The sequence below is a fragment of the Oryzias latipes genome, chromosome 3 (assembly GCF_002234675.1).
Source record: "Oryzias latipes chromosome 3, ASM223467v1".
In the NCBI taxonomy this organism is placed as follows: Eukaryota; Metazoa; Chordata; class Actinopteri; order Beloniformes; family Adrianichthyidae; genus Oryzias; species Oryzias latipes.
The window spans coordinates 31894508-31917586 of record NC_019861.2 but is presented as its reverse complement, the minus strand read 5'-3'; the positions used below and the strand labels follow the sequence as shown (position 1 = coordinate 31917586).

Here is a 23079-nt window from a genome sequence, read left to right as displayed (position 1 = left end):
ACAACTCAAAGGAAAAAAATAACCAAAAACATCACTGAAACACCAAACTAGAGTGCACAGTACGAACAATTATAATTACTAATTGAAACCAGAGATTAAAAGATGGCCAAAGAATTCTGGCTTGGACTCAAGCTCAACATGCTGCCCTTGGAGATGTTGTCTGAAATGTTATTCTGGATCAATCCTACCTTCTTTTTTCCCCCCATGGTTTTTGGATCCACGTTATAAAACATATGGTGTTCACATAGTACAAGAACAGAGGGACTTCTTCTTCTTTGTCTTTTTTTACTGTGTACTAGCGCATGTCTGCCACCTACAGTTGGAAGAGGCTTGGTGCAAAATGGTGGTGCAAATCTGGTGAATTTTGCTCCAGACTTTTTCTTTCACAGCTCTATTCAGATATATGAAAGACTTGGAGTCATGATTTTGGCCGGGCACAAACCGCAATTAATAATTTCTCCTCCATGAAACATTTACAGATGGTTGGCACTTCCTTGAATTAAAAGGGATGCCCCCCATACATCACTACCAAATCCAAGTCCCTGATTTGGGGCAAAGTTCAATCTGCTTTAACTGTCATTGCACATGAGAATTATCAACACCAGAAATGTGTTAATGCAGGTTTACATAGAAATTCGATTGGAAGTGAATGCTTGGACGTGTGTTGCCGAATGCGGTGTGAACATACTGTAGCTTCAGATTTGTCCGTGGACGTGATGAATATACTGCCCAATGTACTCAGTCAAATCAGCATGTTTACAGATCATAAACAACTTTGTTGCAACCTAAGTCGAGCATTTGTCTGGTCCTTGGAAAAAGTCAGCCTTTTCAAATTTATAGAAAAAGATGGTCTTTTTACTTTGACCAGCACTTCAGTGAGCAGCAAAACCTGGAGAGGCCGAAACTGGATATTAGAAACACTCCAGACTATTATGAGCGCTCACACCGACACACGCACAGTCTGAGCACACAAAACACTTTGTAATTGTAAATCAATAAACAATTACAGAACCACATCATATAACACACTGCTTACTGACCTCAAATCCCTCGGCGCTGAATGCGTCTCCATTTTCTTTCTTGTTAGAAGGCAGCTGGAACAGCACGGCGATAGCGGCCATCATCACTGGACATTTGCTGGATCATTGCTGCAAATTGTTTTTTCTGTTTGTGTGGTTAATGCATGTTTGTGACAGATAATACGTTTTTGATTGTAAATAAAAAAGAATCTTTATAAGGTGTATTCCCAGTAGCAGGTCTTTTCCTTTGAGTTTTAAAAGGCTAAGGTCACATTCACTCCGCAGGTTCCTGGTAACAGATGTGGGTGAGGCCAAGCCCTTGAATAAAATGCTTTGTCTGAACTTTGTCCAAATCATATTTTGGAGAGTTAAATGTTATTTTGGAATGTTTTAACTAATAGAAATGTTGTTATTAACTTGGAAAAAAACACACACACTAAAAGGAAAAGTCAAAAGGCTGCAAAGAATCAAGTGCAAAATGTTCAAGTGAACATGTGGTGCATCTGAGAACAACATCAGTTATACAACCTAAACAACAATCAAGTGATGCGCATCAAGAATGCGCTACATGGATATTTTTGAACATGCTTTAAGCATATGGTGTTCACACTGGACTGTTGCCACCCAATACTAGTGTATGTACTCACTGTTAAAAGGGCTTTGGGGCGAAATGTAAAAGCAGTACAATCTGGCAAATCTTGCTCCACGGTTTTTCTTTCACAGCTCTACCAGTTTAGGAAAGAAGAATTCTGGCTGGGCACAAATCACAGTTATTAATTTGTCCTTCATGATCAGTTTTCAAACAATTGGTACTTCTGTGTTTTGGAACTGACGCTATATTTGTCACTACCAAATCCAAGTCCCTGATTGCTCAAAGTTCAGCTGTTTTAACTTTGAACACATGCCCAATAGACCAAGTTATGTAGATAGAGCCTGAAAACGCACTTAAAATGTTGCACAGCAACGCAAGAGTTTGAAAGCAGAAGCCCGAGATGTGCACAACTGCATGTTTATATACACTTTTCATAAAAAAGTTTTGTGAATGTGCAACTGGGGTCGATTGGATGTGCTATTCCAAGCCCAGTGTGAATGTAAAGTTAGAGCTTAAAAATTAGGTTTGTCTGCTATTTGCATGTTCCAATACTATATGCAATTTAAAACATTATTTAGGGGTCATTTGGTATGACATGCTCCTTTAGAGCAAGTAATTTGGAAGGATCCAAAAGTTTCTTTTCATGACTTAATATGCTTGAATATGACAAGGACCCATTACAATGGAAGCTATAGTCTTAGTCAGAATTGCCCTTGCAGATAGTTATGGGCCGTCTGAAGGGCAACAATGGGATAGCTAGCAATGGCAAACAATGCTAAATATCACAATCATTGTCTACGTTCACACTGCAGGGCTTAATGCTCAATTCCGATTTTTTTGAAAAAAAATAGATTCTTTTTTGCAAGGCCGTTCACATTTCCAATTAAATGCGAACTTTTGTGATCTCCTGTGTGAACGTGAAGTGACACAGAAGTGACCCGCATGCGCAGAAGAGTACTCAACGGTAAACGACGTCACTCGTTGTTTGCGGAAGTAGCTAACGTTAGCAATGGATGTCAACAACAGTGTTGTCAACAGCGGAGCTCTTTTTGCGTTATTACATTTAATTTCACAAAGGAGCCAACACAATTACAATCTTCTCATTTTAAGATGGCATTGGAGCCGGGATCGTCTGTACCCACTGTTGTGGAACGGGGATGTGAATGTGCTGGGGCCGCATGTGTGTAAGAGAGAGGAGAGAGCACATGCAGCGCAGTAGGGAGTGAGAGGGGGCAGCGGAGGTGTGTTGGGGGCGCACATTCATGCTGTGTGTTACGGAGCAAGGAGAACGATAATAAATGAAGGCTCCCCCCAGCACACTGCTATTGACTCTTTATAAACCCGCTCTGGAGAATCTGAGGGTCTGAACGGGGAAATGAACCCCGAAGGAGGATCCGCCTTCGGCCTTGGAGAAGGTCTCCCCCGCGCTTCTGACCACGGTTGGAAAGAAAACAAAGTCATCCCTGGAAAGGTTCAACACCACGCTCAGCCATTTCGCTGGAAAATTTTTAAAAGCCGCCCTGTTGCGATAAGAGCCCTGGAGTTTGGCCTGAACGGAACTGTCACCCCAAATATTAATCCAATCGGTGACCTCGCTTCCCTTCCACTGACTGGTCTCAGCAGCATCGCCATGGTTGATGTTCATGTTCTTGTTCCCACTTACTTTAACAAGGAATTATGACTTTTGTAGCGTATCGATGACGTACGGGTCGGATACACGTGGCCTGGCCGGTCAGACGGTGGTCGCATTTCAAAAGATCGGATACGTATCGGATTCAGGACCACATACCCAAGTGGCCTGGGTCACATTTGAAAAGATCGGATCTGTGTCGTTCAGAGTGTCATGAAGAGATCAGATACAGGTCGCATAGGGGCAAAGAAAATCGGATTTGGGTCGTTTCAGCCTGCAATGTGAAGGTAGCCATTGACCGCTTGGTGAGCCCGTAGAGGGTAGGTACTTATACAATCGAAGTAGAATTTTGGTTGACATCCTATGGGCATCCTTACATGCACACCCCGTGCATGTAAGTAGCAGTATTTGCAAGCAGTCAGTAAGCAGCTAGTGCACCTAACAAACAGCTAGAGTCTGGCATTAGAGCACTGTACCACAGCATTATCTGTACATTAAAAGTGCGTGTCATTTAAATTATCTTTACAAAAACTCCACAATACACTGACCACACGCATGACAATTGTACGTTCCATTTTCATCATGTCCCTTAATGTGTCCGTATACGAACATCAAGGGAGCTGCTAGATACCCCTGTGCTCCCCCTAAGATGTAGCCGCTCCTCTCTACAACCCTAAAACCTGCAGCACCCATATGGGTCAAATGTACAAATGCATGTGACTATGGTTTATGGAAAAGGCAACCTTCCATGGATCTGAGTTACGCCAGTTATGGGACCTTGATTTCTTGTTCAAGTCTAAAACATTTCAGCTTTTAAAAACACGGTGTTAGGGGTTTAAAAGTGATCATTGTTTTGGTTGCCAACATTCCTCAAATAAGTGGAACATCTTTAACTTCATGTTGTGACAAGGAATAAAGGTTAGGTCTAAACTGTGATATGAAACTACTGAGAGGATTCCTGTTTTCTGTCACTTCAGGAACATACGGGGAATCATGAAAACACTCAATACGTCCTTTTCAGCTCTATGAAAGTTAGAGGAACACAAGGGTTTTGTCAAATTCACACATTTTTATCAGACAGGACAAAATGGAAAAGGAGATCATCTGATTGTTTGAAGACATTTTCTTAAGAGAGTCACATTAATACAAAGATCTATGATGGAATAGCAGTATTTTATGTACCGCAGCTGTTGTACCACATTTTTTATATTCTGTAACATGTGTACATATGCCAACTTTGCTTCAAAAGGTTTAGTTAAATTCATCCAAGAAAAGGAAACAAAAAATTGAAACAATATTCAACTCACTATGTAAGGATTACAATACCCTGCAAATGTTCACTGTCTGTGTCACAACGCCTTTAAGCATTTATCTTTACACAAGAACTCAAAGCTTGAGGTTACTCAATGGATTTGAACTTTCTCTTGATATAAAAGACTTGAAATAACTGAATGCTCTTTAATGCTTTACATAGTCCCAAAGGGAACAGAGACAACACTGTGATACAGTGAAAATTCATGTAAAGATAAGAAGGAAGATGCTCAGAATTCCATCCTGTAACACGCTATACTGAAATACAACATGAGATAAAACAGTTGCCTGAGGTTCGTCATTTAGTATGAAACTTTTAGGATATGAAATTGGAGCTCATTTTTGCCAAGTAAGTGCTTCATTAAAAGCTACTTCTCTCAAGTCTGTATAATTTTATATATACTTTAGGTTTTTGGGTTCAGTTCTTTTTTTTTCACTTTCATTTGGTACAAATCTTTTCCTGTTATCTTATGAAAAGATAATATGCTGCCACAAATCAACAAGTATTTATGTCTTTTAAGAACAAGAATTTTTTTTTATCAAAGTGATAGACAAGAGCAACATTTTCATCTCTCATGAACAGCTCATGGAGGAAAAAAAAGCAGAAAAGAAAAGAAACATATTCTTGAAGCTTTTCTTTTCAAAAAGCAAAAACAGTATCTTGATATCAACCAGCTATTTCCATATCTATAGTTCCACATTTTATGGCAATTAACTTCTTTGCTTTCTCGCTGTTAGGAGCTTATGCCAATTGTTCTTTCTACTAAGGATAGAGACTAGCTCAGGCCAAAGACAAGAAATTGGGGTTGTTTCCTAATTCCTTCACTACTTAGTGCACTTGATAGTTTTTACCATTTTTTAGTTGTCGAATCCCCAATTCCAAAATGCAGTGCTCTAGAAATCTCCCAGAAGTCTCTGCGAAAAACCAGTGTGCATTGATGCTCACTAGATTGGCAAATATAGTCCACAATTCATTGGGTTTGAACATTTTTTCATGCAATAAAAAGGACTGTAATTGATTTTTTTTAAACCATCTAATTTTTATATCATCAGAACAAGATTTGTAAATCGTCTTTGCTATTAGGTTTTTAATTTGGGAAACCAGTGACCGGTCATATATTTCATTTAAACAATAACAAAACAAAACAGTAGCAAAAAAATGAACGTGATCATGCTGTCCGAATTACCTTTAAAATACAGGGCACTAAAGTTCAAAGTTTAGCAGTTGCCGAGTAGGGAGGGAATTTGGACAAAGCCTGGGTTTTGCCAACTTTGCAGATTTAATGAGACGTCTTCATTTTAAGATCTTCCTGTTTAACAGCTCTACCAGTGGGACAGCATAAAATTATGAAAAAATATATGTTTTGATACTTTTTTCGCATTAGTGTCTCACAAACTCTACAACCATATTTATTTATGGTAGTGTGCCCCTGGGTCTTGAAGCTATGATGAAATAAATAATAAAGGAATCACAAGGTATTGACATTACATAACAATACACAGAGAAAATCACATTGAATCTGTGAACCCAGATTCAATGTGAATTGCTCAGTTTTTGCAAAAACAAAAAAAGATTCTTAACCCATGTTTTTGGAACTTTCTACTCCATATCGAAGAGTTTGAAACTTTTTTGTGTCAATAGCTCTTTAAACGTCTTCAGAATATCAGAGCATAATGAAAGATTTTGCTTTTCAAGCTAAACAGAAATTAAAATGGCTTTTTCCAGTGTTTTTCTCCATAAAATTGTGTTATGACTTTGAATAATGTGCTATTAACCCCCTTTTTTGCCATAACCAAAAAAATGACTCAAACATACCAACCAACAACAAATAAAATGTACTTACCTCAGCAAAACCGCATTAAAACCTCCCAGTTCAAGATGTTATTTTATAAGACCATAAATTCACTAATAAAAAGGAAATAAAAATAGAAAGTAAAGAAAATGTTTTCTTTGGTATGAAAACAGTTATACATAGAAGAATGCAGTTCAAAAAGATGTAAATGTGAAAAAAGCTGGCAGAAGTTTCTGCTTCTGTTCAAAAGTTATGATTCTTAAACATTGATTCTTTTATAGCAACAATTGCTTTTTACTTATAAATATAATGCAAAATGGTTTATGAATTACAGATTTTTCATCTTTAATATAATCTTTCAGCAGTTCTAACTATTTAACATCACAGTTAGCATGTGAAAAAGGTCATCAACTTTTAAGTAACTGTGATTGGGGATTTTTGCCATAAAAATGTCAGAATCAGTGAATTGTGGCAGTCTTTCGGTTTGAAGTGAGTCTATTGCAACCCAATTGATGCATAAACAATTAATCCATCTGTTTATTTCCCATCATATATGCAGCAAGTAACTCACTTTTTAGGATACAGCTGGAAATGTAGTAAAAAACAAACATTCTTATCTTAAAATCTTGAGACTTCTGTAGAGAAATTCTGCAGAAATTCAGTCAAACTGGAGCCAATTTATCTTAAATTACACTTCTGCAAAAAAAAAAAAATCACATTGTTTAAAGCCAAATTCACAATTTTAATTAGCAGTTTATTAATTGTTTTAATGGCAATGTGCTCCTTAATGAGGTCTAACTAGTTTTGCTGATTGAGGGCAGGTGCTTCTCCTGTTTCCAGTCTTCATGCTAAGCAGCAAGTGTGGTGTCCTGGCCTGTAGCATCTTACAAAGAGAAAAGTTCACAACTTACAGCAAGAAAGCAAATAGTCATAATTCCCCAAGCATCACACTACTCCTTTAACATATAAAGGCAACACACCTGGGACTAACAAATGATTGAGTATGCTCTCACTTACAAAAATGTTTTAACAGTTTCACACCAAAAAAAGCATGAAAATAACAAAGCGCCTGTTTGTGATTGAGGGGTGTGCTGTGGGATATTACTCGTCAACTCATTCTTGCTATAAAAAGCAAATGAACTGGAAAGTTAAAAAGAGGTTTCGTCACCTTTTCAGATAGTGTCATGTTGAAAGCATGGCTCTGAGTCATCCCACAAAGTCTGTGATTCAGTGTCAGCATTCAATGTCATTTGCTTTCACCACATTAGAACACTCAACCAGTGCCGACATGGGTGATCCCCATGAGAAATCGCCACTGGATTAGGATGAAAACACAGACCAAAGCTCAGTACTGTCGCCACCCAGATCACAGTCGGGAAAAGAACCAAAGTGACATCCGAAAAAAATAAGTTAACATAATTCTGACACATAGAATTTTACAATATGTACATTATTATTAAATTAAAATAGATTTGTCGGTTGTCTGATTGGGTTGGCCCTCCACGGGGCGCTGCTGTTTTCCGACCACAGTTGCCATTTGAAGCGCGGTGGCAGTCAATCAGAGAGTAAGGCTTCCATCTCCAGTCCTTGCCAGTCTGTTGGTGGTGGACAGGGCCAAGCCCTTGGCAACACAAATGGCAGACCCTTCAACATTTTGACAAAAAGAAATAAATAGAAAATATATGTAATATTTCTATATATATATATATATATTCAATAAACCAAAGCCTTGATAGATTTAAACTCTGCTGTATTCTCTTTATATCGTCAAGCTGTGGCCATCTTTTGACTGCCATCCCCCAAACTCGCTTCTTTCTCCGTTTGTGTATTTTTGCAGTTTTTCCCCCCAAAAAAAATCTTTTTTCAAACCTGTACATCATATATGCAAGTAAACAAAATGTAAAAGTGTGTGTGTTTTTTTTTTTAATACGTTTTATCCACTATATCCAAAAGTGTTGCAGGCACTTAAGTCCTTCCCAAACAAAACAGGTGTTTTTCGACAGTGGAGCAGGTTGGTTTGGTTATTCCTGGATTCATGTGGGCTGTCCTGTCATGTATGTCTGTTGACCATTCCGTCTGGCGAGGAAGCCAGTCATCAGGGGATGCTGTTAGCCCAGGATGTCCAGGTAAACTGGCGTGGCTTTTCCCATGGCAAACAGGACCTTCTGAATGTCCTTAATGTTCAGCCGCTGCTGAGGTTCCCTCTGCCAGCAGCCCAGCATGATGTCGTACACCTCCTTAGGACAGATCCGAGGCCTCTCCAGCACCCGGCCCTGGGTTATGCACTCAATAACCTGCAGAGGAAACGGAGCAACAAAGAGAGACGTCAATTCTCATTGACTGATTGTTGATTGATGTTCAAAGGAAAAAGTGGTCACACAGAGCAGATCTTCCTTTAAAGGCCGTGTCACACACCCACTATATACATCTTGTGCATTTTTCAAGTGTGACATTTTGGGATTACGTGATACATGCATGATATACGGATTTCTAAATTGTTTCAGTCAAGGATTTAAGCAGGCGGGTCTTTACGTGAATGAGCTGTTCAAAATTTTGGGTCATTTGAAATTCACGCAGTTTAAGTTTATTTAACCCTTGTGCTATCTTAGATCACCCCACCCTTACATTGACGTGTTATTCCTACCATGACAAAGGTGGATAAAGGTGGAAAGATTTCATGTAATCCATGGACACCAGTGAGGTTCACAAATCATTGAAGAAAAAAGGTTCAGCGCACTGTCTAGTGGGTCTAGATGACCCAACTCCCAATGGTAAAGTGCCTAGGACAGCACAAGGGTTAACAAAGTTTATATGCAATTATTTTTTAAGTCTTACGCAACTTTTAAGAGATGCATAGGCAGATTTGTGGCTGTCCAGGACCACGTCATGCGTTTTCCACCGATGTATAACTTTCATTTCGTAAACAGCTCAGTAATGACGCATGTTTCATGTTCTACGTTTATTTGTGTTCTTTGGGTGGATTATTCATACTTCTTCTGTGGTTTTAACATGGTTCATTCCTGATTCATATTCACAGTTGACCAATTTTCATCCATGCAAATACGTAGTAGCCGTGTGACATGGCCTTGAAAATTGCGATGATGGAAAAAAAAAAAAACTGTTAAAGTTGAGTCCTAAAGTTGTGAGACACTGAAAAATAATAAGCAGAAAAATAAAATTATACATCAGTTGAAGTTGTTGTGTAAGATGCAGTTAAAAGCCTGTCTGTTTTTTTTCTTTGTTGGGTTTGTGCATCAATTGGGTGGATGACTCACTGTTGTCGTGACAGAGTGACTTTAGAAACTGTCAATTTCAGACCACGGTAGCTTAACTAAACAGAAGAGCATCTGCTTCTTTTTTATGCAGTAAAAATGTGTTTTCCTTCTTTAAAAATGTTTAGCATTTTTCACATTCCATTGCAATAGCATCATGCAGGAACATTACCATTGCTGGAACTCAAACTCTCTCTTCATGACATTTTATTTAGCCATCAAATTCCATGCTGTAAAAATATCAGCACAGTAGAAACATGTCAAAACAATTGTTTTTTTTAATTAGTTTTGAAAGGCTGATTTTTATGAGTAACGAATGCAAATGTTTATCAGTGCTTAGAAACATGCATATTTAACTCTTTCAATCACAAGTCTTTAATCTCACGTTTGTGCCTGAAGTGGTTCTGTTGTTTTCAATAACAATTGTAACCTTCCTTTTAATCATTTTCTGACAACCATTGAGTTTTTGTCTTCAATATTTAGGAATATTACCATCAATGTAGATTTGTCATTTATTTTTATGAAATTCAGCGGAAAAATAAGGATTTTTGGAACATGAGTGGATCCCATTTAACCCTTAACATGACATTGGATGATATTTCTCAAGAATCTCCAAGATGAGGATATTCTCTTTGAGGAACGTTAAACTTGATACAAAAACGTGGATAATTTACTTGTATTTAAGATGTTGCACTCCTGTGTACCAATGATTTCTTGGGAAAAAGACCAGATGTCTGAATGTAATAACCAATAATAATGAAAAGAGGAAAATAAACACAATAAAAAAAGTAATTTAAAAAGCAAACCCGGTAAGGAAAACGTAATTGTTTAGCTCCACATTTTTCTGAATTTTGTAATTATTGAACATATTTTCATTTAACAGGTCCTCCACAAGACATACAGTGGTGGACAAAATTGTTGGTACCCCTCAGTTGAAGAAAGAAAGTCCACAAAAAAAATTAAGTTATGGGTACCATCATTTTTGTCCAGCCCTATTTCATTAGTTTGTTTTTTAAAATACTTTTGTTAATCAAGAACTCAAAAGTAGTGGCTGATTTTGATTATTTAATTTTAAATAAATTTTAATGTATTGTTACTTTTGAACGTTTCAAGTCATTTCAGTGAGCATTGTGGACTTTCTTTCTTTAACTGAGGGGTACCAACAATTTTGTCCAACACTGTAAATTGTGGAGGACCTTTTCAGGAAAGCATCTTCTAGGACTAAATCAATCATAAACAAAAAAGTTAAGCAGTAATAGAATATGCATCTAACAAAATAAAAGAACCACATTTACTGACACCCTAAGTAGTTTGTACACAACAAATAGTTGATGTTGTTGCATTGTAACACAACATAATTACGATTCAGTGTATGAATTTGACTGCAAAACGGTTTATGGAGTTAATGAACACACTACATATATATAGCTATATACATACATATATTTACTTAAAAAGAGCACGGATAAAACTTTCAGATGTTCTGCTACAGACGTAAAAAATATTGAACTATGATCAGCCAATATTTTCAGACCCACACAAAAATGTCAAATTTGCTTCCCCAGTATTTTATAATAAATAATCCCAACATTGCATAGCCTAATGGTTAGCTAGCTGTATAAATGAAAATTCTTTTTTGCATGTTTTAGGGTTAAAACCTCCAAAATTTGTGTGGTAAATCAGTGAAAAGCTTAGTTTTTAGCTTTTTATGAGACAATGTAAAAATAGCCATTGACATTTAGCGCAAGGTCTTGTTGACTAGGCCAACAAAAAAAAGTAAGTTTTTGAAAGATGTCCCATAACAAACTTTTTCCTAAAAAGAGTATCACTGTTAGAACACGACGGTGGTAGTGTCATGGTATGGGCCTGCTTTGCAGCTGTAGAACCAGAGAAGTGTCTGCATTATAGAATGAATAGTAAAATCTGTCCCATAAAATATTCTAAAGAAGTTTTGTTACATCCGCCTCACAGTAGAATCATTGTAAATCTGCCAGAAAATCTGTCTTACGTGTTAGTTATCTATAGCAACACATATCTTGACAACACTGGACAACCAGAGCTGTAGGACTTGTAACTTTTCAATCATTTATGCAATTAACATAATTCCAACAGATTCTGAAGTGAAGAGAAGCAGCTTTGCACTGATATGCAACACTTTACAGTAGTGAAGTGTTTTAGCAATCAGTGTAAATCAGCAGATTCTGTCGCAAAAAAAAAAAAAAAAACAACTGCGTTGTTATGCAACACTTTACTTAAGTAATGCATTGCATAACTTGGCAAAGCCGATATGAAATCCCGCTTTTCTGAGGGTGTCATCGTCGACATCGCCGGTGTTGAGGGGTCAAGTGTGAAGCTGCTGGAAGGGGTGGGGGCACATTGCACACTAAATGTCCACATACTTTGTATCGATTTTTGTTCTCTTTTTGTTGTTTTATTAGGTCACTTATTATATTTGAAATGACTAATTTAGTACATTTTGGTTCTACAGTGTGTGTGATCTGATTAAAATAATGTCTGTCTGTCTGCCAAAGACTTTACAAGGAGTCAGTTTGACCGTGGGGTGAAGGTGCAGGCCTGTTTTATGGTACAGAACAAAAGTGTGTTTTGTTTCCACAGTAACCAGTAGAAACCTTAATTTATTACGGCTTCTCAGTCTTTGCTGGTCATTAATAATTGTTACAGTAATGCATCACTGTTCAATGAATTAAACATGACAGACTGGATATTAGCGCAATATTTTGTCCGGCCCATCCTCATGAATTTCCTAAGGGGAATTTGATGCATCTTCTAACAAAATTGCTGCATCGATCAAAATGTTTTTTGATTTTTTTTTTTTTGCTAAATTCCCTCAGAGCTTCTGCACAGAATTGTGGAAATCATGGTTTGTATCAGTCCACAGGTGCATTGACATTTTAGCTGAAATACTTGTGTCTACCACATGCTTGCTTCCTCTTTTAGTCTTCTTCATTTTCCCAACATGCTCACTTTACAAGAGTAATCTTAATTGAATTCTATTGATTCAAAGACAGGCCTCCGATGAATAAACAACAATCACGGGGGTTTTGTAATGCGCCATCTTCTCTGGCAGCAAAGTGGCAGCAATTTATCACCTTGTTGGCTGAGGTGCATCTCAAAGAAAGAAGAATCCACACAGTACATTAGGGTTTCAGAAGGGAGGTGTTTGTTTACATTGGTAATTACAAAGCTTCCTCCTCAGCTGAGCAACATGTTTGTGTTTAAATGTGGAGGTATGTATCTCGTGCTTGAGGCTCTGTTCGTACCTCATTGTTACCCAGCTGAAACCAAGGCTGCTTCCCATAGGTAAAGATCTCCCACAGGATGACTCCAAAGCTCCAGACATCACTTTCCGTGGAGAACTTCCTGTACATGATGCTCTCCGGGGGCATCCAGCGGATAGGGAGCATGGTGTGTCCTCCAACCTGAGACAAGAACAGAAACATCTTTCTTTAGTTACTTGAAAGAAAAAGACACATTAAGAAGTGAGTTTTGTTCAATTCACAATGAGGACTAGTTTTAGGATTCCGATTGGAAATGGCACCACTAAAAAGGATGAGTGTGATGGCATTAAAGTCACAGAAACGTAAACATGAAGGAAACATGTTAACATATGTGGGAAAACATATGAAACCCATGATGAGTTTATTGGAAATAGTTGCGGAAACAAAATGGGTGAGGTTAGTAAGTTTTGTCTTTTTGGCTCCAAACCTTAGTGGTCACCGTAACACTGCAGATATCATCAGCAACACCTAAATAACGCACGCTTTTAGTCATATTGTAACGACCGTTTACGTGATCAATGTGAATCAGCTGACCAGAATCAGCTGTTTCTGACTGTACGTTAAGTGTTGCATTCAGGTACAAAGATGCTTTTCTTCGTTACAGAATCAGCTGATTTACGTTGATTGCGTAAGCCCTTCACTTGTTGCCTGTCAGGATAAGGCCACTTGAAACAAAACCAACCCCCCCCCCCCCCCCCCCTCTAGAACAGAGCGCATCTGATGAGCAACCCTGGTTACAGCTTTTGCCTGTTACAGGAGAACACTCAAACAGGAAGAACTGTCTACGTGTTGATCTGTACATCTCGTTTACCAAACAAATAATGTGTTAACCAATGTGTGTAGTTATGCTGAATTAATGAAGCTGGTGTGAATGCTTGATTATAGCATGGCTTGATCTACCAGACTCAGAGTTTAGCCAAGAGCAGACTTTTCACCAAAATATGAACACCTGTCCCTTTTGTTGTGCTGAGTTTGTTGTTTAAAACTCTTTCCATGGTAGGAAAATGTTGACCTATTATTAGTTGTTTTTATTTGTCTAGTTGGAACCCTAGTTATGGTGGCAGACAGGATAAAGTTTACGGACTGACAGTACTGGGGACTGACATGAGTTTTTATCTTATTTTTTTAAATGATGTATTTTAAATATCATATTTAAGCTTCAAGCTCAGTGTTTCTTCACAATCTATCTTCATTTAGTGCATAAAAGTTAAATCAGTTCTGAATCATTTCAATAATTGGAAGGATTAATTTCCCAAATTGAATGTTGGTTATGATGATAAAGCGTTTCCTCACTCCTTTGTGGCTCTTCTGAAACAAACGTGATCAGTGGCAATCGGCATAGATGTGACTGCGTTCCAACCGTTTGTCTTTTTCAAGGAAGCATTGCAGGGAAGAGGAAATTTGCCAGCAGCCAGCATTCAGAGTTCCAGTTCAGACAGATAACACCCAGACAGACTTTTCTTCGAAGAACATAAACATTAGTCTCCCACAGCTCTGAATCCTCTGCGACTTCATGGATATTAATCGATGGAACAGTTGTCCATTAATCATAATCTTCCATTAGTAGGACTTTTTCAAAATATCCGTTTCCCATTTGTGTTAGTGAGTCGGCTTTAATCGGGCCTGCATCAAGCTCGGCAAGACAGATGTGGGAACAAACTGTGAAATATTGCAAATTACAGCTTGAAATACGAGGTCTGTATCGACTCTGACAACTATTGTGGAGATTAGACGCTAAAGGACCCCTCTTCCAGTAAGTATAGGTAATGGATGTTTGTGATCAGAGCTGCAGCTGCACGCTGGATGTTTGTCTATTGATTCAAAGTGATTAAGATAAAAAAAGTTATTAATATCTTATTATCACATGATTAGTTCCAGCAAAAAGTGCAGCTAAGAAAAAAAAAACTGCTAAACTTTAATATTTGAATACACAAAAAATGGAATCCAGCTTGAATTCTTGTGTAATTTTGTATCACTGTAAACACTGCAAAAGCAACAGAGCTAAACCAAATGTGCAGTCCTATCACATTGGGTTTTATTTTTGTTTCTCCTATCTGTCTGAGTTTATCACCTTTGCTTTTGTTACCTTGACAGTTTTTTCAAGATAAAAATAAGATGGATTTTTAAGCTCCTTTGAGGTTTTTATCTGTAAGTCGCTGAAATTACTCCGGCAACGTATCAGACACACATCTAACATCAATCCATCATCAAAACCACCCATCCATCAATGCGTCGAGGGACCCATCTCACACCAGCCTGCCCAAACAAACATCTTTCTATCTGTGCTCTTGTTTTCTTACCCTTCAAACAACATGGAATCTAATCTACATCAGACATAGCATGAGGGCTGAAAGTGGCTTTAGCTTTTAGCTGCACGCAGCCGCAAAGATTACCAGTCGTAGTTGTGCAAAAAAACACAATCAGATTCATTGGATCGCAATATGCTTTTCTCTATGCTCCACGTAATAGCTTCAGTGTCTCTGTAGCCTTCAGCTTTGAATGTTACATACTATTTTAGATAACATGGAAAAAAAAAACTGCTCGGGTCTTTCTAATTCTGTCTCAGTATGATATATCCGAATAAAAGTCCAGTTTACATTTTGGACAGTTTTCTAGATCTTTTAGAAAACGACACTTATTTTCCCACCAGCCACAATCCTGGAAGTTAAACAAGGGTCAAACTTTGACCAATCAGAGACTCTGGTCTGGTAGTGACATTGGGATGGCATCACTTTGAATTCACAAAAGTGCCCTTTGTTTGAAAATTGATCATGGAGGAGCAATTAAAAGTTGTGGTGTGTGCCCAACCAGAATTATACAACACCGAGTCTTATGTTATAGAATACAGCAGTAAAGGAAAAAGCCTGGAGCAAAATTAACGAGATTTTACACCAAGCCTCTCAACTGTAGATGGCTGGTAAAAAAAAAGTCCCTCCCTGCTTGTCCTGTCTGAACACCAGTAAAAGTGTATAAAGTGTCCAGTTTGGACTTTTACAACCTTAAAACATTTATAACTATTGGTAAAAAAAAATAAAGTTGACGACTAGCTGAATTTTGTCTATGCAGATTATATACCACTGTATCTATAAATCAAACACCAGCGCACCAAATTATAATTGATTTATTTAAATATATACATACAAACTATTAACTTGCTTTTTCCCCTTTTAAAAGGCGCCACCTTTTGGTTGTCACTGTTTTATTTAGCTTCCAGTAATTCCATGTGTTGATACTTAAAAAACATTACAAAACCATTATTTTATGTCATAACTGTTTAGAAATACACACAAATAAGATTAAATAGGGGTATAGTTTGCATTTCTAATAATAGTCTTTTAGATAGAACAAGTTTCTGCTCAATTTTCTCACATCGTTCTTTGGTGCAAAAGGTTGAGGAGGGTGTCATTATCACTTCTTGTTTTTTTCTTTTTCACCTCCATCCCCTTGTCTATTCACAGACTTTAACGGGTTTGCACCTGAAAGCGCTCGAACAGCGACAGTCTAATCTAACCCGGGGTGACGCTGTGCTCAGCTGCTTGCTGTTGTAGACTTGTTAGGTGAGAGCCATCCATCTTTTTGTGCTGTCCCCCTTTTTCAGCCTCTCTTTGATTTTGCTTACTGTGCATTTTCTCTAGGCCTCACCGTGTTGGTGTGCCAGTCTTAATGAGCTGGATGACAACAACCCCCTCCTCCTCCTCCTCCGTTGCAAGCAGTTTTTGTCCCCACTGTTACACTACGGCAATTAGGATGCATTTTTAAGATTGTTCTGATGTGTCTTGGACTGGTCATTACTGATACCGTCAGAATCCTGCAGTGGTACGTAAAGCTCACGGCAGCTTCACCCCCCCCCCCCCCCCAACTCATTTGCAGGGGTTTCACTGCAAGCTAATGACCAAATGAGCACTGACTTACACTCCACCTGGGCTCATTACACATGACACGCTTTACAATTGTAAACAGCATTAAGCTAATGTTGATACTGCACACCCGCCCCTTCAGAAAGCAGCTAGGTTAAGCTAAGTTAGGTAGGCTGAATGAGGTAAAGGACTTAGTGAGGCGGCTGTATTCCAATTTGCCCCCTCGTGGCGCTTTATAAGGATTAAACAAAATTAATTAAGTTCCTGTTAGTCTAAATGACTTATCTCAGGCCCACCCAGCCCACTGGCTGCAATGATCAACCTCCTCTGATGCATGCTAATGATTTAAAAGTGGATGAATGGCTGCTACATACATTTTTGTGTCCGATCACCTTGGGTTTTCGTGACAAGGCCACAGCAATCAGCCTGGCACGCAGAGGAAAACATAGGGAAAAAAAAGCTGAACGCATGATAAAAACTTAATAATTGACACGTTAATTATCCTCATCTTTCTCACTCAATGTCACTCGAAAACGCCGGCAAAGCTGCGCGCCGAGTAAAGAATGAGTCTGCTGCTTTTTTGTTGCTGTATAAACTCGATTAGTGCTCTGCCTGTCCCATAGTGGCAAGGGAATGATTGGATTAAGAGTGTGGAGAGCACAGCAGCATGGCGGGGGGATAGATTACCAGCCCGGTTGGGTTTTTTCGATGGGGGCTCCGCAGGGTTGCAGGGAGCCTTGGGAGGCCCCAGTCATCTTAAAGGGGCCCAGATAACCATCTAGACACACTCACAGTCCCTGCTCTCACCAAGCTGCTATCTCTGCTCTCCCGGCAGCAAACACGCGTTCACTCTTAGAAGCTCTGATGTCCATTAGGGTTCTACCTGCTGCGCTGCTGCCAAGTGAAGATAAAGTGGTATCTGCTCCGGCCGCTTCATGCCAGCAGGCGCTGAAAGTTTTTATGGCTTTTCAAATCTCTCACAAACATGCACGCGTTGCACTGGGGCTGAAATGCAAGCTTGGATTTGCATGTGGTCAAAAACGGACGAAAAATCAGTTTCTGGTTTAAAAAAGTTGTCAAGTAAATCTGACACTTGAACCTTTTCTTTACAGAAAATATAGTTGTATATTTTTTCACAAGACGCAAGGACACTAGTGACACAGCTAAAAAAAAAAGGGGGGGGGGGATCAGGACGATTTAGCCTTTTTAATCTTGTGATTTGTGTTTGTAATACATAAAGTTATGGTCATAAAATTTAGGGTGCTTTTTAGCTGAATTTTCATTCCCTCCATTCACAATTATTCCCTTTCTCAATTCACTAGAACTCTGATGTGGTGGACCAAGCAAGACAACTCTAGTCCATAATTCTATTGTGTGTATTTCTTTGTCTAAGTCCATGTTTGTCAGTGACAGACCCAAATAATCACAGTTCATGACAGGATCTCCATATAAAACTGGGCCGAAGTCATAGCTGCAGTGTCTGCAACCACTAAGAAGACCTACAGGAAACGTTTGAAGTCTGGATTATGGACCTCTCTCCTCTTTTAAAGTGGAACAACTTGCAGAATTTGTTTGTAAATCTGCTTTGTGAGCATGCCCTCATACAATTTTTTTTTTTTTAAAAAAGCAGCAGTTTATTGCAGTGGCCATTTAGACTTTATTTTTTTATTTTAGTTTTCAAAAAATAGGTTTACAGCTTTGCAATGAGAGCAAATGACAGACTTTTTGCAGCCTATCAAAAGAAAATGATAATAAAGCTTTTGTATTTATTATCAGCAAGCTGTATAAATGTTTGAGGAGCCTGCCACTTGATAGAGGAGCATCTGTTTGATCACTCAGACTATAGAAATCTGGGGATTTTACCTTAAAGCAAAGTAGCTCAGATAAACAGAGGCTTACTTTCAGTCACTAAGTTCTTGAAAGTAAAACAGGTCTGCTGAAAATATAGTAGGAGCATAAATTAAATGCATTTTTCAATGAGATAACCGCTGTTTATCAACAGTTTTCTTCCCTTTCAACCTCAGCTTTGGTCAAGGGAAGGTCCTGCCAGCATGGAAAAGATCCCACCTCTTTCCAGTCCTTAAAGCATTTCAATGATGAATTCTGCAGATATGTCTCCCTAATACCCCACATTAGGAAAACCTTGGCTTTTGAAAAAAGTAGTTAAAATTTCTCAGGGACTACAAAAATGGCGGGCTTTCATTTGAGTAAAGATGATGTCAACTTTTCACTGTATAGATTTTCATTCATATTATGAACTTTTTGTCATTTGGGGGAGGCGTGAATATAGGGAGTTGTGGTAAATATCTAGAATGGCTACATTTACATGTGGGTGTTTGTGCAGGTCTCTTTGTCAAGTGATAAAGTAAATATAATTTAATAATAAAGATAATTCGTTTTTTTTTCTCCTCGATTATGTCATCTGTGTTGGTATGTAACTGGAAAAGAGGACCTCCTCAACAAAGAGATATTTCATCTCAAGGAGCCAATTCTTATTTAAATCTGTTTAACTAAATGAATAAAATACATACATTGCTTTGTGGTCCATTTTGTAGAGGATCGCATGGTTTGTAGTTTTGTTCACTGGTGTAATCACTTAACAGCAAGTCAACACGCAACACAGACTTTGCTACAAATGATGGCCCCAGATCCGCACCCAATCAGAGCCCACAGACCTCTGGGCCACCTTGTAAGTGTTGCTTTGGTGCAATCGCACAAACAAAGCTAGAGGGTCAAATTGGTGTGGGAACGCCTTCAGCCTTTCCTGATGTGACATAAACTACTGCAACAACTTCTATTGAAATCGTAAAGTAATTTTTGAAAACACAATTTCTTTATTGTGAGAAATCATCTGTTTTGAAATCCTCATTCAGTCTCTCCAATAAAAAAATTGCTCATGTTTGAACCATCTGAGAAAATGACAGACAGAAATTAGCTGTCAAATGTGCTGCATTGCTTGGAAGGTAACCCCTCTCTTCATCAGAGGGAACTCGAAGAAACCTCCCACGACACAACCGGAAAACGATCCTTGCGATGACGGGGCAAGAGTAACGGGTTGTCACAAACTGTTTGTCAAAAACAAACAGAACAAATGCCTTTCCGTCAACCATCCGTATTCCAACTCCAACGCCCAGGCACTTTTAACATATTTGCTGTCATTTATACCCACCTAAACATGCATAATTCATAACTGAGGAAAACTTTATCTGATGTATTGTGAGGCTGCGGTATGAAACATTGACACTGCAGACAATTCTTTTTAAACAACAGAAAAACACATATTCAGTGCAGGTGGAGCAGATGGATGTGACAGACGGATGAGATTCAGGACAATATTCGTCTCTATCTTGAAGGTGCTTCTTCCTCCTGGAAAGTGACACCGGTGTCCTGGAGGGCAGCGATTGCCGAAAGTGCCGATGCGACCAGTCAGCAGTGGGCGGATTGTGCTTTTGGCAGGATTCTGCTATTCATAATCACTGTACACAGGGAAAGTGGCCAATACACTTCAGAGCTCCTTATCTGGGGCTTTTGTCAATATTCGTCAATGTGGGCGGGCAGCAATGCTATCACAAAGCACCAAGCAGCAGGCACAAACACACACGCTGATTTCCAACCCAGACTGTCGCTTAAAACACTTCTGCTCCAAATTCAACATACAGATGACGCAATAAATTATTTAAGCGTGCAAATTTCCTTGAGGTTACTGTTGTTGTGACATAACGAGCACACATTCAGCCCAGAAAGTTGCAGAAACTGACACTTTTCTTTATCAGATTCTAGCCGTGGGGGTTTTCTCTTCTTCGCTGCTCCTGTCACAAAGCTCTTGTTTTCTGAAAAGAAAACCACAATTGAACTTGTGGAGTTAGAAAGATGGATTCATTTTTTATTAAAACAATTTTCTTGTGGGATGTTGTAGGCCAGCCTGAACAGACTGCAGATTCATGAGCTACCCTGCTGTTTGTTTTTGGGCCATAGTGTGTTCAGAGATTTACCATATCAACCCGCAGGTCCACCCCCCTCTGCACAAACAACTTGAACTTCCAGAAGGAGCCTCAAGTGTTGAGGGCATCGACTCTCACGGCTTTGTTAGTGCACCAAGTGTGAGCACTGAGAGAGCAAACCTGACCAGCCCCCTAATAAAACACAGTTTTCATACACAGTCCTACAAGTTTCTGGCAGTTTAGTGTTTTAAGGACTAAAGTGAATGGGTAGAAATAGTGACCAATGCCAATGGAACGGAATTGACTCTCGGCTCATAAATATAATGCATCATGATCCAATCTGAAATCTATATGCCATGTTTTTTTGAGTATAGGTCACGGTTTTTGGCAGTTTAGCCAGAGGTGTGACTTGACCTCAGGAGCGACTTAGATGTTATTTTTTTTAAACATAAATAGACTCTCATATTCATTATTTTCCCACCAACAAGCTGCCCTTTAGTGCTTGTGTCCCACTAATAACTGCTAGAAGGCAATGGAAGTGTGTGTATCAGTATTGGATACCGCCAGCAAGGTAGAAGAAGAAGGATAATCCAAAACAAACATGGAAGAGAATCAGATTGTTCTCCTTCTAAACTTTCAGTGACTGCTGCGACTTACACTCCGGAGTGACTTATAGTCTGAAAATATGGTAGGCTGATGAGAAACATGTCACTGACAGATTTACAAAGACATTTCCAAGACTTTGTGCACCGAGACGGATGCTTTCAACAGAATATTATCTTCTCTGATGGAACAAAATGACATAAAGGACTAATTTTGGAGGTCATACCACAGAGACATTTATAAAGAAGCTGCAGACCTCACTCACCCAGTTGAAATCAGAACTCGTCAAAAAAAAAACATAAAAACAACTTATTTTGAACTTAGTATTTGGTAAACATGAGTCAAAAAAGAACTTTCTGATAGAAAAGAGGCACTACAGCGTGTGCCTGGGGGGTGGGTTCTGGTCCTTGCTCCTGAGTGCTGGGCCCCGCCAAATTTCCAACTGTGGCCGAGCCTGGTCGGGCCATATTTACAACACCCCTTGTGGGCCCTCTTTTTTCCCCGGGGTTCCCCCCTCCTGGGCGGGGGCGGCGGGCCCCTGCCTCGCTCCTCCCTGGACCAACCGTGGGCCGGGCGGATGGCTGCCTGGAGTGCGGAGTGGGTCTCCCTTGGGGGGTCCTGGCTCGTACCTGGGGTTGGGGCGGGGGGATGCCCGGAACTCCTGGGTGGTGGTGGGGTGCTCGTCTGGGGCTGTGGGCGTCTTTCTCCGGTGGGGCCCTGTGCTGGGTTCTCCCGGCGCGGCGGGGGGGCTGCTCTCCTGGTTGGGCTAGGGCGGCGCCCTCTTTCCCTCCGTGCCTCCCTGCTCTCTGGCTCTGGGGGCCTTGCGGCGGCCCTGCTGGCCCTGGCCTGGGTGGCGGGCTTGGTCGCCCGGGCGGCGGTTGTTCCCTGCCGGTTCCCGTGTGGCGTTGGGGGGATTCCGGCTGCCGCTGCTGGTGCGGTGGGGGTCTTGGGGTGGGGATGGCTGGGCACTCTCCCTCCTTCTTTTCACGTTCCACCATCCATTTTAGAAGAACATAAACACTCACCTGAGCACAGGTGTTAGCTCAACAGACTGAATGACTGAAATATTTCACACTAGTTGGTTTTAAGGCATAAGTATGCGTGTGAACATTATCTGTTTTGTGTACATGTCGACAGGTGGACATTTTTGCAACTAACAGGTGTGTTTATAACATTTGAGTGTGTGTGTGGACAGGCTCCGCCCTTTTTTTTTGTTTTTTTTTTACATTTAAACCTTACCATAATGATTAACAACCAGTAAACTTGTTGCTTTATGCTGCTTCATGGTCTTATCCCCCTTCCCCTCCTATTATCACCCCCTACCCCCCCTCTCTCTAACGTCCCTCTCTCTTCTTCCCCTCTTTCCTTTTCCGTCCGGTCCAACACCAAAGATTTTCAGACATGTTTGAAATTAATAAAGTTTGGCCCCAATTACAAAAGGGGTTTATTCAGACATACCTTCGGTTTGTCTGAAGATGAATAACCCCTCTTGTTAAAGTAAAATATGTTCAACCCAAGAGGCCCTCAGCTCTCATCTGTCTGCCTAGCTGTTGGACAGGACAAGTTAAAAAAAAAAAAAAAAAAAAAAAAGAAAAAAAAAAGAAAAGAGGCACTACAGCAACATTTACACACAGTAGTGGTAATGTGATGGCGTGAGATGGATTTGATGACTTAGATTTATTTGTCAGAAAAAAAAAATACAGTACATTTGCTTTCTACCAGCGAATTCTGAGGGAGAATGTCCTCCACCAGCTTAGGACCT

The 23079-nt window shown here is 39.6% G+C and overlaps 1 protein-coding gene across 3 annotated transcripts in view; it reads right to left on the bottom strand.

Moving 5' to 3' along the window:
* Positions 1-4346: 4346 nt before the first annotated feature.
* The window catches only part of ntrk3 (neurotrophic receptor tyrosine kinase 3), a 229911-nt gene continuing 211178 nt past the window's right edge, over positions 4347-23079 (bottom strand). For all 3 annotated transcript variants that reach the window (XM_023953663.1, XM_023953662.1, XM_023953664.1), the window contains exons 16-17: positions 12899-13057; positions 4347-8639 (exon numbers count right to left, since the gene is read on the bottom strand). In XM_023953663.1, the coding sequence (XP_023809431.1) occupies positions 8454-8639; positions 12899-13057 (345 nt within the window). In that variant the 3' untranslated portion in view covers positions 4347-8453. The remainder of the gene's footprint in view (positions 8640-12898; positions 13058-23079) is intronic.